Source organism: Neoarius graeffei, chromosome 10 (assembly GCF_027579695.1).
Source record: "Neoarius graeffei isolate fNeoGra1 chromosome 10, fNeoGra1.pri, whole genome shotgun sequence".
Lineage (NCBI taxonomy): Eukaryota > Metazoa > Chordata > Actinopteri > Siluriformes > Ariidae > Neoarius > Neoarius graeffei.
Window position 1 is genome coordinate 86,781,239 of NC_083578.1, and position 25,210 is coordinate 86,806,448.

Sequence of the window (25,210 nt, forward strand, 5' to 3'; positions counted from 1 at the left end):
CGAGCTAACTTGCTTGCATGATTAGCCAACCGAATAACAGACTAGTTACCGTTATGTTACAGTACCAACAGGTTGCTACTTCAACATTAGCAATGCCATCCACTATTTTTGGAATATAACCAGCCTATTGTCGGTTTTACTATGGAAAGGAAACATTATGCCAATGACAATACTTACCTCAACATGCTTGCGCAGATTAGACGTCGAATTTTTGTATGCCGCAATGGTTGTCTTCTTGGGCACACATAATCTGCATTGCATAATGAAACTGTCACCCCTTTTCTCTACGAAGCTGAAGTGATCACGTATGTAGGGCCAGGGGTGCACTTCATTACTGGAAGAAATTGCGTTTTCTGCAGGGTCGTCCACCACAGGTTCCTCGGTCTCCTCCATGTCTGCAGGGGCGCTTTATCAACACCCGTGGCCCAGGGGCTAGGCCCCTCATAGGCTACCTGTCAACCCTACCCTTACCGTTGGCCAGGAAAACACTCTTATTTTATTTGCAATACGTGTCAAGCATTTACAGTGTAAGCGCGTAATTAGCCTAGAAGCCTACGATAGGTTACGTTTGGCTCAGCGTAGCTGCGCAAGGCCCACGCTCACATCGCTCAACACATCCGAGCACAGAGGGAGAGAAGAACGCGCGCATTATCATTACAGAGCCGGTTCTGATTATTACCACGGACAGGACAGTGATACTGCGTAACTTTCACGCAGGGGCATGGCCAGAGATAACCACACAAGCGCGCGTGCGCGATAATGTAGACCTATGTGTAAACATAAAACACACACACCTACAGACAAGGCCTTTTAAAAAATAAAATACATAAAAATAGCTCGGCGGCATGAAAACAAACATTCACTGCAAGTCAAGGTACTTGGCTCGGCGGCCACATGAAACATAAACACCATGGACAGTGGCCAAACTCATAACTCTACAGACCGAAATACACGAAACCGAGTCCTACTAGGGTCTATTTTACCGATCTATGTTCAAGCATCATGCAAGTCTTCCTTCTCCTTGAATAAGACCGTGCATTCAACTGCCTTTTTGACATGACTGCATCGAAATACCACTCAACAATATTTCACGCACTCCATCAAGAAAAAAGTTAAACATGATGAACACGGGCATACTGTTTTGAGCATACGATTTTTTAAACAGAAACTAGCTACATCAAGTCCTTCAATAAACCCATCCTTTAGCGCAAATGAGCTTAACCTAGTTCAAAGCATGACGCTAGCAGTAGCTGCATAAGGCAAAATCACGTGGGCCTTTCGTCAACAACAAGCCACGGCGGGTAAACATTAATAATCAAGCGTCCTTACCTTAAAACGTTGTCTTGACCACAGAACTTCTCAAGTATTTCACTTAAATCCACACGGGTTAACAACACACCCAACACAGCTAGCGAGAAATGTGGATCTGCGCTAGCTTTGTATTGCTATTCCCTTCAGTATGCTTACTCTGTCTGCTGCCCGAACTGTGAAAATTATAGGCTACAATCTTTTCATCAATTTCTTCAGTAGATGCCGTTTTAGACATTTTATTATCCCCATCGAAATATGCTATTATACTAACAGGATTATAACCCATACGAATAAAAACAGTAAAGAACTTATAAGAATTTACCACTGTCTTAGCAGTAAATCCTTATAAATATAAGGATAAATCCTTATAAGGATTTATAAATAAATATATATGCCATGTATGATTTACTCCTGAAAGTGGCCCCTTTTGCATTTTCCTCATACAAATTTTTTATGAAAATCTAGTATGTATGAAGTGAACATTGTGCATGGTTTTTACAGATAATGTGTATGATGAATTACACCGTCTTTGTATGCTTCATGTAATGTTTGTAGTTTTAAATTATATTTTACAGTTTAAAATGTATATGCCTTTTATATGTAAATCCACACAAACATATATGTTTTTGTTTGAATTGTGGATGTATCGTAAAGGTATTCTATGATGGCTCTCTGTGTTTTTTATATATCAACATTACATTGACAGTAATTGGTTGACATTTTAAAAACATAGATAAACCTGAACAATTCATACAAAAAAAACCTCTTCTATTTTTACATTTATAGTAATTGATCGACATATAAAAACATCTATAAACCTAAAGAAGTCATACAATAAACCTGTCTTTTTCAGTAGGTTGACATATAAAAAACATAGAGAGCCATCATAGAATACCTTTACGATACATCCACAATTCAAACAAAAACATATATTGTTTGTGTGGATTTACATATAAAAGGCATATACATTTTAAACTGTAAAATATAATTTAAAACTACAAACATTACATGAAGCATACAAAGACGGTGTAATTCATCATACACATTATTTGTAAAAACCATGCACAATGTTCACTTCATACATACTAGATTTTCATAAAAAATTTGTATGAGGAAAATGCAAAAGGGGCCACTTTCAGGAGTAAATCATACATGGCATATATATTTATTTATAAATCCTTATAAGTAGGATATAAGGATAAATCCTTATAAGGATTTATCCTTATATTTATAAGTATTTACTATGAAGACAGTGGTAAATTCGTATAAGTTCAAATCACACGACACGTATTCAAATCACAACTGATTTATTTTACTGTTGGACAGATCATAGCATATCTAGCCTAGCTGCACATAGCCTAGCTGCTGGTAGGCTGATAACTGATAAGTAGCTGATATTCTGAACAGATTGGTGATCCTTACCTTAAAAAGGTCTGTGACTTTAGGCAACGATTCTATCATTACTTGCATCTCTCTCTTTTTTTTCCTTTTATGCGCCCCGCTAACATGTGAACGCTTCATCTTTCAAAGCCTCTAAATTTGTGTCTCAGTAGTCTGCAGTCTTTGGCACGCTTTCGTGCGTGACATTACATTTTGTTCCATTTTATTCTGGTCCAGTTGTGGGTGTTCGTTTCGCGAACCACATCCACCATGTCTCTTACAGCAGGCTACTGTGCGCTCATTTATTTCTAACCTTATTTCTATCCGTACATTAATGTAGGCGCACGATTCCGACAGTTTATTATTTTATTAATATTACAAGGCCCCTGATTGGCTGTGGCCCAGGGGCTTGAGCCCCCCGAAGCCCCCCCTTAAAGCGCCGGTGCATGTCCGCCATCGTCTGTGTGAGACTCGCGCACGCGACAACTGTCCTTCCCGTGATTCATTTCCAGAACGCATTTCCCCTTCTCCGTTTTAGCCTTTTTTAATTTTTTATTTATTTATTTTTTACTCAGTAACGGTTGTGATGTAAAATGTACCGAAGTACACTACTTAAAAGAAAACATACTTAAGTAAAAGTAAAAGTACACTCTTTAAAAATTACTTGAAAAAGTATAAGTACACAAAAAAGCTACTCAAGTACAGTAACGCGAGTAATGTAATTCATTACTTTCCACCTCTGCAGATCACCCGCGTAACAGAAAGACCGCAAATGGAAGCACGATCAACTTCAAACTGTTGGAGTGGAAAATTCCATTCTACACATGCAAATTGTTAATGTGTGTCCTTCCCCGCACACAAATAACACGCTACGGTAAAAAAAATAGACCACAACTCATTTTATAGCTCAGAAATTCATGCAAGACCAGCTACCATCGTAACATGTTCTGTAAGAAACATATTCTATACCTAACTTTTAGCTTTCGTTTTAAAAAACAAAATCGCAGATTTATAACTAAATTTTTATATGGCATAGTGATTTCAAGTTACTACTTTTGGTGAGGTCGTGACCTTGACCCTGAGGCTTTCCGTTTAGATCAAAACACACGATCGTATTGGTTTTGGGTATGTGGAAAACGGAGTTACAATGGTGATCAAATATTTTGCATGATGTTTTATTACGGTTATGATTATTCTGTGAGCGCACCAATCCTTAGGTGTATAAAGTTACAACTTAAAATACAATTAGTGATAACTGTAGACTTTTCAGTGGACTACAACCTTTTTAAGGGAATGCGATGTAGTCAACCATTTATCATGTCCCAGATCAAGCCGCCATTTTTCCACAAATTTGCAGAATTTTTGCCAAATTCTGAATATTCACATCAAAAAGATTTAGTTTTATCTGTATTATTTCTTTCATCATTTTATTTCAAATTAAAACCAACATCACCATTCAAAACCGTATAGTTGATTGACTGTGAGTATATTTAGTGGGGGACCCCCACAGTACCCAGTTTCTGAGACAGACCCATATATCAGAAAAATCTGTCTAGTTAAATCTCATTAGCTAACATAAGCATAACTATCAATATAATGAAAAAAATAATCCTCAGACCATTTATAAAGATGGTCTGAGGACCATCTTTATAAATGTAAAGATTTGTGAATATGATTACAATTTCCTCACAAACTCTCTGTATAGCTCATGTTAGCTAGCTATCTAGCTTTAGCATTAAAATAGTTAATATTTGAGTCATTCTATAATTAGGGGTACATTTCATGTAAAGCAAAATCTCAAAATATCAGTATTCTTTTTCAATAAATAACCTATATGTTTCCATGGTATATACCCTCAAGTTCCTAAACAAATTAATTGCCAAGCTTAATCTTAAATTACTTTTAAAATATTTTAATGAAAATGAACATCTCATCTCATCTCATTATCTCTAGCCGCTTTATCCTTCTACAGGGTCGCAGGCAAGCTGGAGCCTATCCCAGCTAACTACGGGCGAAAGGCGGGGTACACCCTGGACAAGTCGCCAGGTCATCACAGGGCTGACACATAGACACAGACAACCATTCACACTCACATTCACACCTACGGTCAATTTTTAGAGTCACCAGTTAACCTAACCTGCATGTCTTTGGACTGTGGGGGAAACCGGAGCACCCGGAGGAAACCCACGCGGACACGGGGAGAACATGCAAACTCCGCACAGAAAGGCCCTCGCCGGCCACGGGGCTCGAACCCAGGACCTTCTTGCTGTGAGGCGACAGCGCTAACCACTACACCACCGTGCCGCCCGAAAATGAACATTTGATTGTTTATTTTGTCAACCGTGTTACGGACAAATGTTATGTCATCTTAAACATATATAAAAATACTACACATTTGAAAACACATTTGTTTGAAAGTGCTTAAGTCCATTAACAAGATGTTTTTAATTAATCTGTACAACTGTTATGGAAAATATGAATTTTGAGCTTCATAAATAGGATTTTATGGTTCACTGTGATGCAGAATGACACTTTTTTCAACATAAATCCTTGTTACGTCGAATTTAGAGTTGTTCTCTCTCCTTATACAAGACTTCCCTATCCAGAGATAATCCCCAATCTTTTATTTTACAGTTCATCAAACACATAAGAGATTTATAGCACCAAAAACACTTGCAACACAGTTGACAGGCAATGTAACACAATTGACGGGAGTAACACAGTTGACAGGGCAGAAGAACAAGAGGACACTTTTTAGGATAAAAAGAGCTTTTTATTGTTTTAAATTTAACTACAAATAAGCTGATGAATTCAGGTGAACTGTTAAAACAACATTTAGACACAATTTCAGAGAAACGTAGCTTATTTAACAAACTGAACATATTAAATCATTCTGTTTGTTTGTCTGTCAATATGAAGATTAAGTGACAAAAACATACTCCTCCTCAACTGTGTCATAGCTGATGGGTAACACAGTTGACGGTAACACAGTTGACATTTCGGCCATTTTTAGAGTGTTGTGCTAACTGCAGACCTCAGAGCTTTCACTACAAGACCTTAATCAATTCATATTTTTATTATCTTTAGCTGTATACTTTGTAAATACAATTTCTAAATCAGGTTTATATGAATATGTTGACAACACAGTTGACAGACAATTAACCCTCTCTAGGACTATACAACAGTATTGATGAAAATATTGAAGAGGTGAACTCAAAACTTACCACACGGTCTTCAAATTTCCCACCAAAGAGGATATGACATCACATGATGTTGGTCACATGACTTAGGACCAAACCATTTGCCGATTTATGGGGGGTTTCAGTGGGTAACACAGTTGACATAAGCTTCTCGGACGCACACAAAATTCTTCATTTAATTTATAATATAAAGCATTTTAGGCTTTTAAACACTTTTGTCATATTATAATAATTACCATGAATAAATATTTGTAAAAATTTTAAACAAAAACCTTTTTTTAAAATGTAAATATGAAGACCAAACCTGACATTTGGAAAATCGGACAGCATAAAAACACCAAATTCCAGTATTAAATATGCATTTTTGCAGAGTAAAGTGATGTAATTTGTTGACTTTTTGTATTATATAAAAGAGAAATGTGTGCTAATGTACAAAAGATCATTGGCCGAAGTTAATAGTTAGTGAAATTGACAAATACAGCACATGGACTTGAGATGTACCCCTAATTATAGAATGACTCGTTTGTGAATATGACTGAAAAATCCCTCAGAAGTTCTGTCTAGTTAGCTCATGTTAGATAACTTTTGAGCCTTAACAGAAAAGACTAGACATGTTTGTGGATATGACTGAGAAATCTCCTAAAATGTTTCCCTGTATAGCTTGCGTTAGCTAGCTGTCCCAGATTAGCAAGGCAGATTATAAACATTTGTGAATATAACTGAAAAAAATCAGGTATAAAGTCTATATAGCATATTAGATAGCTGTATGGTGTTAGCAAACATTTGTGAATGATGAGATAAATACCTCAGAAATTCTGTCTATACAGTTCATGCTAGCTAGCATTAGCTATCATTGATTATGACTGAAAAATCCCTGTCTAGCTTAAGGAGTTTTTAGACTAAACATTTGTTAAATATCTTCCAATCGTTCTGTCTCTTTAGCTGATATTAACTCGGTGTATAAGGGAGAGCGGGAGAGTTGGGGCAAGTTTTCAGCTTTTGTAGATTGTGTGAAATTCTCTGCAGGTCGCTTCACATTCATATTACATTAGAGAGTATTTACTGTACCCTCTTACCACAACATTAGTTTCTCAGCTTGTCACATACTGGCCTTCAGGATTCAGTTTTTCTGTCATTATTTTTTGTAGGGAGACATGAGACATTGAGGGGAGACATGGGACACAAATAAAATCCCTAGTTTAATCCTACATGTTACATTTTTTATTTATGATCAAATTCTGTACCGCAGCGGTTCCCAAAGTGGGGGTCGCGACCCCTTTGGGGGTCGTGGAGGGACTCCAGGGGGGTCGCGGAGAGATGGGACTGTTTGCATAACACAGAAAAAAAAACGGGCATTGGAATGTTTTGAATGGCGTCGGAATGTTGGTAATGCGTCAGCCGGCAGAGAGTCATTAAATCAGTCTATAGAACCCAATCACCCCCTTTCACTCCATAATCGCTCCCCGCCCTCCAATATGAATTTCATTCAGTGTATAGCTGCCACGGTCATTAGAATTCAATTGCTCCCTTTCACTCAGTAATCGCGCTCCGCCCTTGAATATTAATTCAATATTAATTCGATATTGTTGTTGTTATTAGCAAACCCTCCTCCTGTGAATACAAACTGTATAAAACAGGTCCCTATTTTGAGATTCAGAACAAAACATCGGACGGCGACTTTATGACAACATGGACAAGTTTCTACGCGTGCTTCCTACAAAACGCAAGGCTGCTGCACAGGACGAGTTCCCATGCACTTCGGCAGCGAAAAAGATAAGGCGGTATGATGATGCATACATCGAAATGGGCTTTACGAGCACATTGGTGGGTGGTGAGGAACGACCGCAGTGTGTTCTCTGTCTGAAGGTGCTGGCGACAGAAAGTTTAAAGCCAAACAAGCTGAAGCGTCACCTGGACACGGCACACCCCGAGCACAAGGACAAGCCGGTTGAATTCTTTCGGCGGAAACTTTTGAACTTTCAGGCACAACGGGTGAACTTCACTAAAGTGTAAAGGGAGCTGTGGCCATACTCCTCCCTTTTGCCACATCCTACCTCTGTGAGGTGGGCTTTTCTGCAGTGGCCTCCATCAAGACCAAATACAGGGCAAAGTTGAACATTGAAAACGAACTAAGGGTGGCGATCTCACAGTTATCACCAAGATTTGAAAAACTCTGTACTGAAAAGCAAGCACACACAAGTCACTGAAAAAATATTCTGATGTTCTGTGTAATGTTCTGTTTTATTATGATGTGCAATGCTCTTTTGTGGATAATGCTCTTCTGTGAATAAAAAATAGCAACTTTAATATCCGTCTGATTATTATTATTATTATTATGGTTATTATTACTACACTACACACTGCATAATGGGTGGTGGTGGTGGTGGGGGTCGATGTCAGGGGGTCCCAAAAATATTCTGAAGTCCAAAAGGGGGTCCCCAGCCAAAAAGTTTGGGAACCACTGCTGTACCGTATGAACTGTAACACATGAACACACAATGCTGGTACAACGATTAAAAAATGTCAGTTTACCCAAAACCTGACTTGACAAAACAGTTCCATTCTCAAAAAGGAACTAAATAAGCTTAATCCTCATACAGGGACATGCCCACATTTTAACAAACATTTTTTTAAAAAAATTTATTTTTAAACCACAAGAAAAAACCTGTAACATGATGAACTGTCCCAACTCTCCCCATCTGGACATTTTGGGGGAAAAATCCTTAAATGTCTCCCCTCCCAAACCCCAGAATTTAAGTTTTATACAACCCCGATTCCAAAAAAGTTGGGACAAAGTACAAATTGTAAATAAAAACGTAATGCACTAATTTACAAATCTCAAAAACTGATAGTGTATTCACAATAGAACATAGACAACATATCAAATGTCGAAAGTGAGACATTTTGAAATTTCATGCCAAATATTGGCTCATTTGAAATTTCATGACAGCAACACATCTCAAAAAAGTTGGGACAGGGGCAATAAGAGGCTGGAAAAGTTAAAGGTACAAAAAAGGAACAGCTGGAGTACCAAATTGCAACTCATTAGGTCAATTGGCAATAGGTCATTAACATGACTGGGTATAAAAAGAGCATCTTGGAGTGGCAGCGGCTCTCAGAAGTAAAGATGGGAAGAGGATCACCAATCCCCCTAATTCTGCGCCGACAAATAGTGGAGCAATATCAGAAAGGAGTTCGACAGTGTAAAATTGCAAAGAGTTTGAACATATCATCATCTACAGTGCATAATATCATCAAAAGATTCAGAGAATCTGGAAGTATCTCTGTGCGTAAGGGTCAAGGCCGGAAAACCATACTGGGTGCCCGTGATCTTCGGGCCCTTAGACGGCACTGCATCACATACAGGCATGCTTCTGTATTGGAAATCACAAAATGGGCTCAGGAATATTTCCAGAGAACATTATCTGTGAACACAATTCACTGTGCCACCCGTCGTTGCCAGCTAAAACTCCATAGTTCAAAGAAGAAGCCATATCTAAACATGATCCAGAAGCGCAGACGTCTTCTCTGGGCCAAGGCTCATTTAAAATGGACTGTGGCAAAGTGGAAAACTGTTCTGTGGTCAGACGAATCAAAATTTGAAGTTCTTTATGGAAATCAGGGACGCCGTGTCATTCGGACTAAAGAGGAGAAGGACGACCCAAGTTATCATCAGCGCTCAGTTCAGAAGCCTGCATCTCTGATGGTATGGGGTTGCATTAGTGCGTGCGGCATGGGCAGCTTACACATCTGGAAAGACACCATCAATGCTGAAAGGTATATCCAGGTTCTAGAGCAACATATGCTCCCATCCAGACGACGTCTCTTTCAGGGAAGACCTCACATTTTCCAACATGACAATGCCAAACCACATACTGCATCAATTACAGCATCATGGCTGCGTAGAAGAAGGGTCCAGGTACTGAACTGGCCAGCCTGCAGTCCAGATCTTTCACCCATAGAAAACATTTGGCGCATCATAAAACGGAAGATACGACAAAAAAGACCTAAGACAGTTGAGCAACTAGAATCCTACATTAGACAAGAATGGGTTAACATTCCTATCCCTAAACTTGAGCAACTTGTCTCCTCAGTCCCCAGACGTTTACAGACTGTTGTAAAGAGAAAAGGGGATGTCTCACAGTGGTAAACATGACCTTGTCCCAACTTTTTTGAGATGTGTTGTTGTCATGAAATTTAAAATCACCTACAGTGGTGCTTGAAAGTTTGTGAACCCTTTAGAATTTTCTATATTTCTGCATAAATATGACCTAAAACATCATCAGATTTTCACACAAGTCCTAAAAGTAGATAAAGAGAACCCAGTTAAACAAATGAGACAAAAATATTATACTTGATTATTTATTTATTGAGGAAAATGATCCAGTATTACATATCTGGAAGTGGCAAAAGTATGTGAACCTCTAGGATTAGCAGTTAATTTGAAGGCGAAATTAGAGTCAGGTGTTTTCAATCAGTGGGATGACAATCAGGTGTGAGTGGGCACCCTGTTTTATTTAAAGAACAGGGATCTATCAAAGTCTGATCTTCACAACACATGTTTGTGGAAGTGTATCATGGCACGAACAAATTAGATTTCTGAGGAGCTCAGAAAAAGCGTTGTTGATGCTCATCAGGCCGGAAAAGGTTACAAAACCATCTCTAAAGAGTTTGGACTCCACCAATCCACAGTCAGACAGATTGTGTACAAATGGAAGAAATTCAAGACCATTGTTACCCTCCCCAGGAGTGGTCGACCACCAAAGATCACTCCAAGAGCAAGGCGTGTAATAGTCGGCGAGGTCACAAAGGATCCCAGGGTAACTTCTAAGCAACTGAAGGCCTCTCTCACACTGGCTAATGCTAATGTTCATGAGTCCACCATCAGGAGAACACTGAACAACAATGGTGTGCATGGCAGGGTTGCAAGGAGAAAGCCACTGCTCTCCAAAAAGAACATTGCTGCTCGTCTGCAGTTTGCTAAAGATTACGTGGACAAGCCAGAAGGCTATTGGAAAAATGTTTTGTGGATGGGTGAGACCAAACTAGAACTTTTTGGTTTAAATGAGCAGCGTTATGTTTGGAGAAAGGAAAATACTGCGTTCCAGCATAAGAACCTTATCCCATCTGTGAAACATGGTGGTGGTAGTATCATGGTTTGGGCTTGTTTTGCTGCATCTGGGCCAGGATGGTTTGCCATCATTGATGGAACAATGAATTCTGAATTATACCAGCAAATTCTAAAGGAAAATGTCAGGACATCTGTCCATGAACTGAATCTCAAGAGAAGGTGGATCATGCAGCAAGGCAACGACCCTAAGCACACAAGTTGTTCTACCAAAGAATGGTTAAAGAAGAATAAAGTTAATGTTTTGGAATAGCTAAGTCAAAGTCCTGACCTTAATCCAATGGAAATGTTGTGGAAGGACCTGAAGCGAGCAGTTCATGTGAGGAAACCCACCAACATCCCAGAGTTGAAGCTGTTCTGTACGGAGGAACGGGCTAAAATTCCTCCAAGCCGGTGTGCAGGACTGATCAACAGTTACCGCAAACGTTCAGTTGCAGTTATTGCTGCACAAGGGGGTCACACCAGATACTGAAAGCAAAGGTTCACATACTTTTGCCACTCACAGATATGTAATATTGGATCATTTTCCTCAATAAATAAATGACCAAGTATAATATTTTTGTCTCATTTGTTTAACTGGGTTCTCTTTATCTACTTTTAGGACTTGTGTGAAAATCTGATGATGTTTTAGGTCATATTTATGCAGAAATATAGAAAATTCTAAAGGGTTCACAAACTTTCAAGCACCACTGTAATTTTTCTCTTTAAATGATACATTTTCTCAGTTTAAACATTTGATATGTCATCTATGTTCTATTCTGAATAAAATATGGAATTTTGAAACTTCCACGTCATTGCATTCCGTTTTTATTTACAATTTGTACTTTGTCCCAACTTTTTTGGAATCGGGGTTGTATAAATAAATCTCATAAAAAAAGATAAATGTTGACAAAAAATGATACTATGTTTGTTGTTGTTGTGAATGAGCGAGTCGCCAGAGGTCCATAACCAGGGTCCGTATCGTAGGATACGGACCCGCTCGCCAGCCAATCAGGGCGCAGGATTTGATGGAAACCGGACCGTGAAAAAAATAGATAGAGGATATTACTTGGTGGCACAACGATATGAAGTTTATCTTCGAGTGGTGAATGTATATTTCATGAATGAGTGAAGTGAATGAGTGATATATTTTTCAACTCGAGAAGATAAACTTCATATCTTTGTGCCGCCATATAACATTCTTTATATTATATGGATGCATCCACACAAAACAAAATATGCAAGTTAATCAAAAGAATTTTAATTTTGAACCTGTTCATCATTTTGACAATGCGTGTCCAGTCAGCAGGAAAACACTGGGAATGACATCATCGGAGTGAAATTATTATACATACAGGACACTGACTATCAGACTTAAACTCCTTTGTCCTTCATGCCATCAGACTGTACAACTCCTCTCTGGAGGACAGAGGACAGGAAGGAGCAGTAGCCTAGCCTGACAAAAAGCAATACTGGACAATGTGCAATATAAAGGTGCAATATAATGTGCAATACCTCTCCTGCTGGACTTTTTTTTCTTTTTCTTTCTTCTTTTCCCATATCTTATTCTTTTTTATATTTGTATATGTAAATACTTAATTTAATTTAATTTATCTAGAAGTTTTCTCTATTTTCTATTCTCTGTTTATCCTGTAGTGTTGCTGCTGGAATTTTAGTTTCCCTGAGGGAACCCTCCCAAAGGGATCAATAAAGTTCTATCTAATCTAATCTAATCTAATCTAATCTAATCTAATCTAATCTAATCTAATCTAATCTAATCTAATCTAATCTAATCTAATCTAATCTTTTTCAATGGAATAAAAACGTGTTCTATTCCCTTCTAGCAAGTTTCATTCATTTGGTTTGATAGCATGCAATATTGTTAGCATATCGCTTATCCTATGTGTATTACATCACTCTACCCAATGGAGAATGAGCGTTGAATATGGTTTACAATATTGCATGGTTGTCAAGACAATATGATGTTGCATGCCAGAGATGTAAAACTTCCTCACTAGCGAGCGACTGGAACAATTTGTAAACAAACATGGCCACCAGGTTTGCTTTGTTAAATATGGAAGATTTTGAGAGAATTTTGAAAGAGAAAGATGCTTTAAACGCCCGAAAGGAATGTATTATAATAATAATAATAATAATAATAATATCGGTTGGCTTTTTTTCGTAGTATATCAGATATATTCCATTCAGCTACTCATCTTCGACTTGTTCAGTATCATACTAGCTGAATGGAATATATCTGATATACCATAAAAATGGCAGCCAATATTATTTAAATATCTCACTCAGATCCGCGATGTATTTCGTATGAAAAATGCGAGTTTTTCAACACGAGAAGATAAACTTCATATCTTCAAACGAATGTGTGATTTTCTTTTTATTATAGAGACACATTCACAAACAAGAAGTCCCCAAAGTTATCAAAACAATTCTTCAATTTCGTCACGAGTGACAGATAGAGATTTATGTCATGGTTTTGGTTCTCCATGTCCTGGATGGAGCTTGTATGAAAAACACGGGTGGTGTATTTCCCAATAAAACACTTGTGTCCATATAATAAATAATACTATATCAGGTCACTGTAGGCTACATACTTTAATTCCTAACAAATCCCCAATTCACCAGTGTACATTATACCATAGAATGTAGAAAATACAAGTTTTGGTTGATAAAATATTGAACTGCACAAACCTTCCTGCAGTGTCCAGCTTCGTGACTCCAAAGGAAGTAGGTTACTCTCAGGGCCAACATCTAACTTCTAATGTCATCAAAAACCTGATTGGTTGAAATTAATTTATGGGAATACAAACTGTCCCGAGTCTCCCTGCTCTCCCCTACAGTTAGTCATGAAAGTTAAATTCAAAACATGACTTACGATAAACATTTTGTCTGGTTAGCTCACATCTGTTAGCTAGATCAATACCAGTGACTTCCTTCTTACTATTTAAAGACTCCTAACATGCAGATATATATATATATATATATATATATATATATATATATATATATATATATATATATATATATACAGTGGTGCTTGAAAGTTTGTGAACCCTTTAGAATTTTCTATATTTCTGCATAAATATGACCTAAAACATCATCAGATTTTCACACAAGTCCTAAACGTAGATAAAGAGAACCCAGTTAAACAAATAAGACAAAAATATTATACTTGGTCATTTATTTATTGAGGAAAATGATCCAATATTACATATCTGTGAGTGGCAAAAGTATGTGAACCTTTGCTTTCAGTATCTGGTGTGACCCCCTTGTGCAGCAATAACTGCAACTAAACGTTTGTGGTAACTGTTGATCAGTCCTGCACACCGGCTTGGAGGAATTTTAGCCCGTTCCTCCGTACAGAACAGCTTCAACTCTGGGATGTTGGTGGGTTTCCTCACATGAACTGCTCGCTTCAGGTCCTTCCACAACATTTCCATTGGATTAAGGTCAGGACTTTGACTTGGCCATTCCAAAACATTAACTTTATTCTTCTTTACCCATTCTTTGGTAGAACGACTTGTGTGCTCAGGGTCATTGTCTTGCTGCATGACCCACCTTCTCTTGAGATTCAGTTCATGGACAGATGTCCTGACATTTTTCTTTAGAATTCGCTGGGCTAATTCAGAATTCATTGTTCCATCAACAATGGCAAGCCGTCCTGGCCCAGATGCAGCAAAACAGGCCCAAACCATGATACTACCACCACCATGTTTCACAGATGGGATAAGGTTCTTATGCTGGAATGCAGTGTTTTCCTTTCTCCAAACATAACACTTCTCATTTAAACAAAAAAGTTCTATTTTGGTCTTATCCGTCCACAAAACATTTTTCCAATAGCCTTCTGGCTTGTCAACGTGATCTTTAGCAAACTGCAGAAGAGCAGCAATGTTCTTTTTGGAGAGCAGTAGCTTTCTCCTTGCAACCCTGCCATGCACACCATTGTTGTTCAGTGTTCTCCTGATGGTGGACTCATGAACATTAACATTAGCCAATGTGAGAGAGGCCTTCAGTTGCTTAGAAGTTACCCTGGGGTCCTTTGTGACCTCGCCGACTATTACACGCCTTGCTCTTGGAGTGATCTTTGTTGGTCGACCACTCCTGGGGAGGGTAACAATGGTCTTGAATTTCCTCCATTTTATACACAATTTGTCTGACTGTGGATTGTTGGAGTCCAAACTCTTTAGAGATGGTTTTGTAAACTTTTCCAGCCTGATGAGCATCAACAACGCTTTTTCTGAGGTCCCCAGAAATCTCCTTTGTTTGTGCCATGATACACTTCCACAAACGTGTGTTGTGAAGATCAGACTTTGATAGATCCCTGTTCTTTAAATAAAACAGGGTGCCCACTCACACCTGATTGTCATCCCATTGATTGAAAACACCTGACTCTAATTTCACCTTCAAATTAACTGCTAATCCTAGAGGTTCACATACTTTTGCCACTCACAGATATGTAATATTGGATCATTTTCCTCAATAAATAAATGACCGAGTATAATATTTTTTTGTCTCATTTGTTTAACGGGGTTCTCTTTATCTACTTTTAGGACTTGTGTGAAAATCTGATGATGTTTTAGGTCATATTTATGCAGAAATATAGAAAATTCTAAAGGATTCACAAACTTTCAAGCACCACTGTATTTTTTTTAATCTATGAAAGAAAGGATACACGTTCATGGTGCCACCTTGCAGGCTTTTGGTTACTACAGCAGCTAAATTCTGCAGTGTAGATTTTTTTTTTCCTTTTCTTCATGAAACTCTAGTCTAGTGCCAACAACCAAGCAGACATAAAACAAAATGAGAAGTTTTGGTGTTGGAATTGCTGTCAGTTCAGATTGTCAGCAGCACAACTTCTTCAGCCTGACAACACAAGGACGCTTATTCTTCTCGAGTTTTTATGTGGTATTAAGGACATGTGGTATTAATTACCGACCCTCCTATCCTCCTATCCTCAAGTCTGTAGCCATCACTCCTGCAGGATGATATGATGATCTTTTCTGTTTTCCTCCTTCTCTTGTAAGAGAGAGAGAGAGAGAGCACTTTTTAGGGGGTGCTGTGATACATCCATCTGTTCCTGCGGCTTCGTTCCTTCCCGGTGCCAGCTCATTTATTACTCCATTCCACAAACAGGTGTTTTGGATCCGAATGATGGATTTGGTTTTGAGCAGCATGCTGTGGCATGCTCATTACTGACCTGTGCCAGCAATGCACCTGCGTAAACAAGAGCATACAGAGCCAAGACTAATGCCCACTTATTTAAACACACTTAGACCTACTTTCAGCTCGGGTTAATGAGGGACTGAAGGAGAGACACCAGCTACTACTGACACAATGTCTGGGGAATCTGCGGGTTTGCTGGAAGCTGCCATGTCCTGACCAGGGTTCCACAGGACTGGGTGATATGATAATATAATACTGATATTGTGATAAATTATAAATTGTACAATACACTTTTGTGAGATATCATGAGAATGGTGATATAATTTTATAACTTTTTTAATAGTCGCAAACTATTGTGAAGTTTTGTGCTACTTAAAATTTTTTAAAAAAATTTTTTAATTTAAAATTTGCTTTTACAAACTAATCAGAAGTAGATATAACAAGTGTTGCCATGCAAAACAAACCTCGCCCGGTAGCACTTATGATGAATATGAAGGAAGATATCGCAAAAAAAAAAAATCGGTCCCCTATGGGTACATGTGGCTACTGCTTATAAATAAAATAGCTTTCTGATCCCATGTCCATACAGTAAATATAGCATATATATTAGTTACTCTATGAGGCAGTAGCCACAAAAATGAAGCGTAATCCAAAAATGAACAATTTAAAAATCAGAGAAGTAAAATATACCAAGTGTCTGCACTTTATATTATTCTACTCTTACCACTTGCAGTTTTCGAAACTGAAACCTCTGAACCGAGGCTGACATACGCACGCTGTCGCCATGACCCAAACTCTTATTTCCCGGAAATGGCCCGGCGCTAGAGCTCAGTGGAACACACTTTCCCTCTGTAATAAGCATAAACATGTCTGAAAGCCATTTCTTTAGTCTAGTCCATTTATTTTGCATAGTGAACCGAATTGTATACACTCACTGGCCATTTTAATCGGAACACGTGTATGTGCATGCGCAATGCGCGATCGTTATGCTCTTACATTCTTACAGCACGATGACGTAGTGGCTAGCGCCTCTATATGAGGCAGGAGCCACAACAAAAACGATTTTGACCTTTTTGGTGACCTTGACCGGATGATCCTCAAAATGTTGGAGGTTCCATTTGAGACCAACACCCATCTATCCTGAAAGTTTCATGAAGATTGATCCAGCCGTTTTCCCGTAATATCGTTAACAAAAAAAATCCTCCAAAGAAACAAACAAAGAAACCCAACCGAAAACAATACCTCGCCCCACTTACTCTATAGCGGGTGAGGTAATTAAATTTTCGGAGTTTTAAATCATTGGAATTGTAAAATGTTTTACATTTTCTACAGACAGCACAGGTAACATGAGGTAACAGAGCTCCTGGGACGTAAAACATTTTAAGTGATTAAAGAGATGGGACCAAGTCACACATGTGCAAGTCTCAAGTCTTAACCTTCAAGTCCCAAGTAAGTCCCAAGTCTTTTTTGTCTTGGGCAAGTCAAGTCAAGTCACAGGCTATGTCAAGTCAAGTCAAGTCAAGTCCTATAATAAGTCAAGTCAAGTCCAAGTCAAGTCACCTTAGGCGTCTCATCTCATTTCATTATCTCTAGCCGCTTTATCCTGTTCTGCAGGGTCGCAGGCAAGCTGGAGCCTATCCCAGCTGACTACGGGCGAAAGGCGGGGTACACCCTGGACAAGTCGCCAGGTCATCACAGGGCTGACACATAGACACAGACAACCATTCACACTCACACCTACGGTCAATTTAGAGTCACCAGTTAACCTAACCTGCATGTCTTTGGACTGTGGGGGAAACCGGAGCACCCGGAGGAAACCCACGCGGACACGGGGAGAACATGCAAACTCCGCACAGAAAGGCCCTCGTCGGCCACAGGGCTCGAACCCAGAACCTTCTTGCTGTGAGGCGACAGCGCTAACCACTACACCACCGTGCCGCCTCACCTTAGGCGTATTGGCGTAATTTTAGCAGCAGAATATGAATTTAATACATTGAAAAGGCAATACATAAGTAAATGTCAGTAAACATCCCTGGCACATGTGCCCAACCTGTTAAATATTTGCATTTTAAATACTCATGTTCTGTAAAATACATAAAACAAAACAGTAATAATGTCACAAAGTTATTTATTGATGGCAAAATTGATTGCAAGATTGAAAGCCAACTAAGTTTCTCACATTGTCATCAGCCAACAAGAAAAATAAACAGAGAATTGGCATTCTGTTATGTGCGTAGTTAAAAGAGGGTAGGACGACACCTTGGGTTAACAGGGGCATGAGCTCCTCCAATCTCTAATCACGTCAGATGAGATGATTATTATTAATAAGATACACGTAGAGAAACCTGAAGTGACTTCGATGTATGTTTGCGCCAGTAAAAAAAAACAACCAAAGGATAGAGAAATGTGTCAGACATAATTTAGGTCTCAAAAAGAAGACCTGTTCACCCGTGCAAAAGTGACATCATCTTACCCCATATGACAAGCTACAGAGGTGTGTGCAAAAGCGCTCTCTCGCTCTCTCCCTCTCCGAGGCTGCCTCAGCCTGTGCGGAGCGGGGACATATAGAACGACTTTGGCGCGGGAGTCTTGGTTCCTGCTATAATAGATCGTTACGAAAATAAATGTTAAATGAAATATGCATCCCGCGCATTCCTTTCCACAGGAACTTTGCTCACAATGTTTCGGTCTTGGCTAACGCACTGTCCTCCTTACTACAAGTGCAACGTTTCGGGAACAATACGGAAAGGACAGTGCGCGGGATTCATCTTTCCTTGAACAATTACCCAGAGACTTTTTAAATTACCTCACTGGGAAATATCCAATGCACCTGTTCAGTTACAGAGTTGTGCTCTCTAAGGCTACATCCACACGACAACGGCAACGAGATGTTATTTAAAAAATATCGCGTCCAAATGGGCAACGATCAGTAAAATATCAGGTCCATATGGCAACGCAACGCTTGCTGAAAACGATGCAATACACATGCCACACCTCTAGGGGCGCTGTAAGACGGTCCCTTCAGAGACACCAGAACAATAGAAGAAGTAAGGACGCATGCGCATAAACTATTATGCGCGAGACTTCATATTAGCCACAAAGTCAGGAAAATCTGTTCGTAAAATTACATTATAATGACCAAATACAATGAAAAGTATTTTTCCAGTCTCACCTGTGAAAGGTAATCCCATGTGATCTCGTTTGGACGGTAAACCTGTTGGTACAGTTAAACGCAGCTAATCTTTATTCTCCGCTTTGACCTATCCAATATGGCGGCGAGGATGACGTATGATTCTACGCGGAAGGCGGCGTTTTTAATGGTCCGGAATAAATTGAATGATACACGTTGATGGATTAATTTGTTGTTTCTCACCTGTGAAAGGTAATCCCATGTGATCTCGTTTGGACGGTAAACCTGTTGGTACAGTTAAACGCAGCACATGAATCTTTATTCTCCGCTTTGACCTATCCAATATGGCGGTGAGGATGATGTATGATTCTACACGGAAGGCGGCGTCTTTAATGGTCCGGAATAAATTGAATGCTACACGTTGATGGATTAATTTGCTCTTCTACGCCCTTTTTGAGGAATGTATTGTAGGACTTAAACCAACATCTGAAGAGGTGAGATCGCTCCTTTTTTTCCCTATTTTTGCTGGCGGGGTTGACTCTGCCCTAAGGGCAGAGTCTCTCTCTCTCTCTCTCTCTCTCTCTCTCTCTCTCTCTCTCTCTCACTTTGCACCATTACACAATAAATATTCACAGTGAAAATATTTTGTAAGCGCGTTTCATGAACCAAGTTATAGGATTTGTTGACAACTCGCATCGAGTTCGTTACACTTCTACCCGGCGTGAAGCACTCACAGTCATGTGGTTGTGACGTCATCATAAACAAATCCGTTCTACTCATCCAGACGACTTCACAACGGCAACGTTGCCAGATCTTTCCACTCTGGAACCCGGTGCCGTGTGGACGCCAGGCCTAAACGATAAGCAATTGTGTCGGAGTCACCTGAATCCGTTGCCGTGTGGACAGGGCCTAAATTGTAGTCATTCAAACCATTGTTTTGGCGGCCTGGTAGCCTGATATACTAAATGTAAATTCATGGTTTGGATGACTGCACAATTTATTTTCGTAACACTGTGTTACAGCAGGAACCGAGACTCCCGCGCACAGTCAGCCTATTTTGCAGAGTTTAGTATTGCTGCTAGCCTGTATTCAAACAGCGAGTGGCATGCCGGTGAATCCAAATCGTGGCGCTTTTTTCAATAGTGCATGATAGGCAGTGGGACGGAGTTTTCTTTTCTTTTTTGATCGGGTAGTGTGACGAAAAAAAAATGTGCAGGTTGCTGCACTGCTATTTCAAACGGCTATGATAAACTCCCCTGCCTCTATGCCCTATGGACAGACTGGCTAATGTACACGAACACACTTATACGAATTTGTACTGCTCATGAACGTGTACATGTTCACAAGCTGACCATTAGCTTAACCCTGAAACAGAACAACAGGGTAGGAAGCTGCTTATGTTATTCAGCATCACGACTGCAAAGTGCACAATCAACTTACTACTACTGATATACAATATCATTAAACTTGACGTAACTACATTGCTTACCAGCATTCACATAAGAATTTCACCAGCATAAACTGAATCCCTAGCTACATCTGCAACGGCTAAAATCCTCCTACCTACCGCTCACTCTCGTGGCTAACATTGGCTAATGAGGAGTTTAGCTGCTATCACCAAATAACACATTAATAAACTTACTGGGCAGAATGGATCTTCAAATGCCGGACGAAATTGGAGGTCGTGGTCTGGCTGTCAGAAATCGTCACGTTGCAAATCTTGCACTGCGCCGTTCGTCGTTTACCTTCTAGGCAGTAGCCCTTGAAGCCGAAAGTGATTACTCTTGGGATGGCTGACATGATGATATGATGTGAAATCTGTGAACACATCGTGGCATGGGGCGTGCCGGTATATAGCCCACGCAGAGAGCGTGCCTGATGGACAGGGCGGTGACAACGCAACGGCAGTGCAATCAAAATTACTGAAGTATGTGCATATTACATTTTATTTTCACAATAAAAACATGATGGAAATAACACTCAAGTCATCGTGTGTCAAGTCAAGTCAAGTCCCGAGTCTTAAACTTCCAAGTCCGAGTCAAGTCTCAAGTATTTTCATGTTTTGTCAAGTCAAGTCACAAGTCATGAAAACAGTGACTCGAGTCGACTCGAGTCCAAGTCCCCAAGTCTCAAGTCCCCACCTCTGATTAATACTAATACAATGTTCATCATACGACATAACAAGCTAAACAGAGGTCCATTTTGATTACAGGTTGTCTTTAAAGGTTCTGAGTGCAAAGTTAAATTCTGAGCAAAAACATTCTATTTCTGTTGCTGTTGAAGTTTCGAGATGTTTCTCTGCTGCTCCACACACACACACACTGTGTATCCTGTGTGTAAATGTTTTGTCGAGATAAAAAGCGTCCCGCATTTTACGATTCCAGAGATTGCCAAGGCAAATGAGCAACAATATCGCATGACCACCGTGGGGCGTGTCTGTTTTACCTACTTTTAACCAAAACAAGTCGGCGTGGGTGAACATGGCGGACTCGGCTCTCCCTCCAGCAGAAAACAAAAGGAAAGCCTGCCTAGTGAGTGCAGCTGCAAGATAGAGCAAGGTTAGATGATGTGTCATTTTTTCTGGACAGATAACTAAATCATTCTAGCTAGCGCTTAGCTATTTTAGCCTGAGAGTGCACGGGCTCGACTCCACAGTAGCGAGTCGATGATGGAGTTCTACACCTAATGTTTTGATCTTACAGAGAAAGAAACGAGAACGCAAAAGCAGTCTCATCTCATCTCATTATCTGTAGCTGCTTTATCCTGTCCTACAGGGTCGCAGGCAAGCTGGAGCCTCTCCCAGCTGACTACGGGCGAAAGGCGGGGTACACCCTGGACAAGTCGCCAGGTCATCACAGGGCTGACACATAGACACAGGCAACCATTCACACTCACATTCACACCTACGCTCAATTTAGAGTCACCAGTTAACCTAACCTGCATGTCTTTGGACTGTGGGGGAAACCGGAGCACCCGGAGGAAACCCACGCGGACACGGGGAGAACATGCAAACTCCACACAGAAAGGCCCTCGCCGGCCACGGGGCTCGAACCCGGACCTTCTTGCTGTGAGGTGACAGCGCTAACCACTACACCACCGTGCCGCCCTGCAAAAGCAGTAACAGAGAAAAGATATAAATATTCGTCTTTTGTTTCATGGATCTGTTCACGAACGTCAACCGCAAATTACATCCCTGTGACTCAAAACTCTCAGAGGTCGATGCAGAGTCACGATGTTTTCTTGGTGGCGTTGCCATCTTGGTGTGACGCACTTTCATAGTTACGCTAATTACTTAAAACTCCTCCGTCACGTTTGGCTGTTTCCTGTTTCCGTAGGGCCGTACTGTTTACCTCACGAGGGTCCCAAAGCGGAGAAGAGCGACCATCACATCAAAATGATCACATCTTGTCTGCATGATATTGTTATTTTAAGACATAGGAAAATGCCATGCACAATAAAAAAAAAAAAAATTAAATTTCAGATGACTTTGCGGTCAGGACCTTTCAGACATGTCTCGTTTATATGGGACTCATTTGCAAGGTTAATATTTGAGTCCTTGTCTCTTGCAGCAGGGGGTGATCGTAGCCGGTGGAGAGGAATACCTCATTGAACCTTTGGTTTCTGCTGAGAACCAGACGAGTGTGGATGGGAAAGAAGAGCGCCCCCATGTGGTGTATAAAAGATCGTCTCTGCGACATCTCTACATGGATCAGTCCTGTGGAGTCATCGGTAAGATATCAGTTCGAAGAATATTGAGTCTAATTATTGATGTCGGTTGTTTAAGAAACTTGGTGCAGCTGTTGTTGCGATCGTCCTTCGAGGATAAAGCATGTTTCTTTGTTTCAGATGAGAAACCAAGCAAAAGCTTCGATTGGTGGCAGAGAACGATTAAACCGCCCAACCAGATGGGCCGTGGCCAGTTGCCCCTCAAGCGCTCGGTTAGCCGCGAGCGCTACGTAGAGACACTGGTGGTGGCTGATAAGATGATGGTGTCGTACCACGGGCGGCGTGACATCGAGCAGTACATTCTGGCTGTCATGAATATTGTAAGTTTAAAATCTCCTGGTTCTGTGAAAGCTGGGTTTGGCAAGATAGGTCTAGCGAACAGTAGCAAGAATAAACTCCCTGAGACGACATGAGATGAACTAGACTCAAAATGGAAGCCATGTTGTTCTGAGTGATGCTGGATAGTACAGCTATAAATCATTACAATATACAAAAGACAATCAGTACTGAGTGTGTTGACAGGAATTTCGCTGTCTGAGCAGATTGTGAATAAGAGTCCTGGAATGAGCACATGGCAATCATTATGCTTACAGCAGCAGCTCATAGGTACAAAGCTGTAGTATCCAGGTGAGATTAAACACTGAAGCAGGGGCGAGAACTATTTTTGAGACGTGGAGATCTTTAGGGTAGAAAGCAGAAAGTGTCTCTTCAAGTGACACAGGTTGGTGTATTAAAAAGATGAATAGTACCCTGTGGAGCTAGAATAAACCTGAGGTACTTGAGGCTGTATTGCCTGCTGCCTCATGCCTGTGAAGGAGAACGAGCCGGAAAAACACTAATGTTTACACTTGGGTACGGAAACGGCCGAAGTTTATCCCCATTATAATATGAGCGAGGTCGCAACAAACATGGCGGAACCGGCGACCTCCGACACAGAAGCGAGCGCTTGACAGTGTTGTAGTCGAGTGACTGAACCTCGAGTCCGAGTTCAGTCTCGAATTCCCAGTGCTCAAGTCCGAGTCATTAAAGAAAATTTCGAGTCAAGCCCAAGTTGAGTCCACTATTGAGGTTTTTCACCTGACGTCACAGGGTCACGTGACGCCCCGGTGTCTGCCATTTTGAAGGTCAAGCTAGCTAATGTCAACAACATAGTAGCTCGTATGTTACTGTAGCAATGTTTATGTTCAGTCATTTGGATGACTGTTAAAACCTTTCAGTCTCAAGTTTTTCCTTTACTGTATTTACTAGTTTACTGTAATTTTGATCCGGCAGCAATTTACACCGGATCCAGTGTAAATAGCTGCCGGAGCGCACTCCGGCTTGCTCCCCCTCAAATTAAGCAGCGCGCTCCGGCTTGCTCCCGGAGTGCTCCGGCCGAGGTTCCGGAGCGCGCTGCTTAATTTGAGGGGGAGCAAGCCGGAGCGCGCTCCGGCAGCTATTTACACTGGATCCGGTGTAAATAGCTGCCGGATCAAAATTACAGTAAACTAGTAAATCCAGTAAAGGAAAAACTTGAGACTGAAAGGTTTTAACAGTCATCCAAATGACTGAACGTAAACATTGCTACAGTAACATACTAGCTACTATGTTGTTGACATTAGCTAGTGCTAACAGCTAGCTGCTAGTACACTGCTACAACACAGACACCGACCCTAATAATACAGTTCTTGGTCATTGCCTGGTAACAGCAAATTTATAACGGGCCATGTCTCAACAGACTAAGAAGTTATTTCAATGACATTTAATAACATTTTGTTTATCCTGAGGACCGAAAGTAAATGAAAATGTGAACAAACCTTAGCTGTAATAAGATGGCGACCACCGGCTCCAGGGACGACCCGCTGATGTAGGCATGTTACCCAGCCTGACACAAAATATTTGTAGGCATCCAAACTCTTATACGCTTTCAGATCAATACCTGTGTATGGCGATGGGTTTTTAACGACATAGGTATACAGATCATGTGGGCCGAAGTCAGGTAAAGACGAGGGCTTCGTGTACTTCCGTACGTCAGTGAACAATCCTGGTGGAAGCAGGTAAACGTCGTTCTCTAAGCCTGCTAACCTCAATTTTTGCAAATACCTCTCCCTCTGCTCGCCCTGTAAATGCCCTACGTCGCTGGATAGTGAAGGTGTTTTCTGCATCTCGCTCCTTTTTCTTTTATGTTTTTCGTTG

At 40.3% G+C, this 25,210-nt stretch overlaps 1 protein-coding gene across 1 annotated transcript in view; it reads left to right on the plus strand.

Moving 5' to 3' along the window:
* Nucleotides 1-25,210, plus strand: part of adamts10 (ADAM metallopeptidase with thrombospondin type 1 motif, 10) — a 175,576-nt gene that overhangs the window by 47,376 nt on the left and 102,990 nt on the right. The window contains exons 4-5 of the mRNA XM_060932511.1: nucleotides 22,879-23,038; nucleotides 23,156-23,355. Of these exons, the coding sequence (XP_060788494.1) occupies nucleotides 22,879-23,038; nucleotides 23,156-23,355 (360 nt within the window). The remainder of the gene's footprint in view (nucleotides 1-22,878; nucleotides 23,039-23,155; nucleotides 23,356-25,210) is intronic.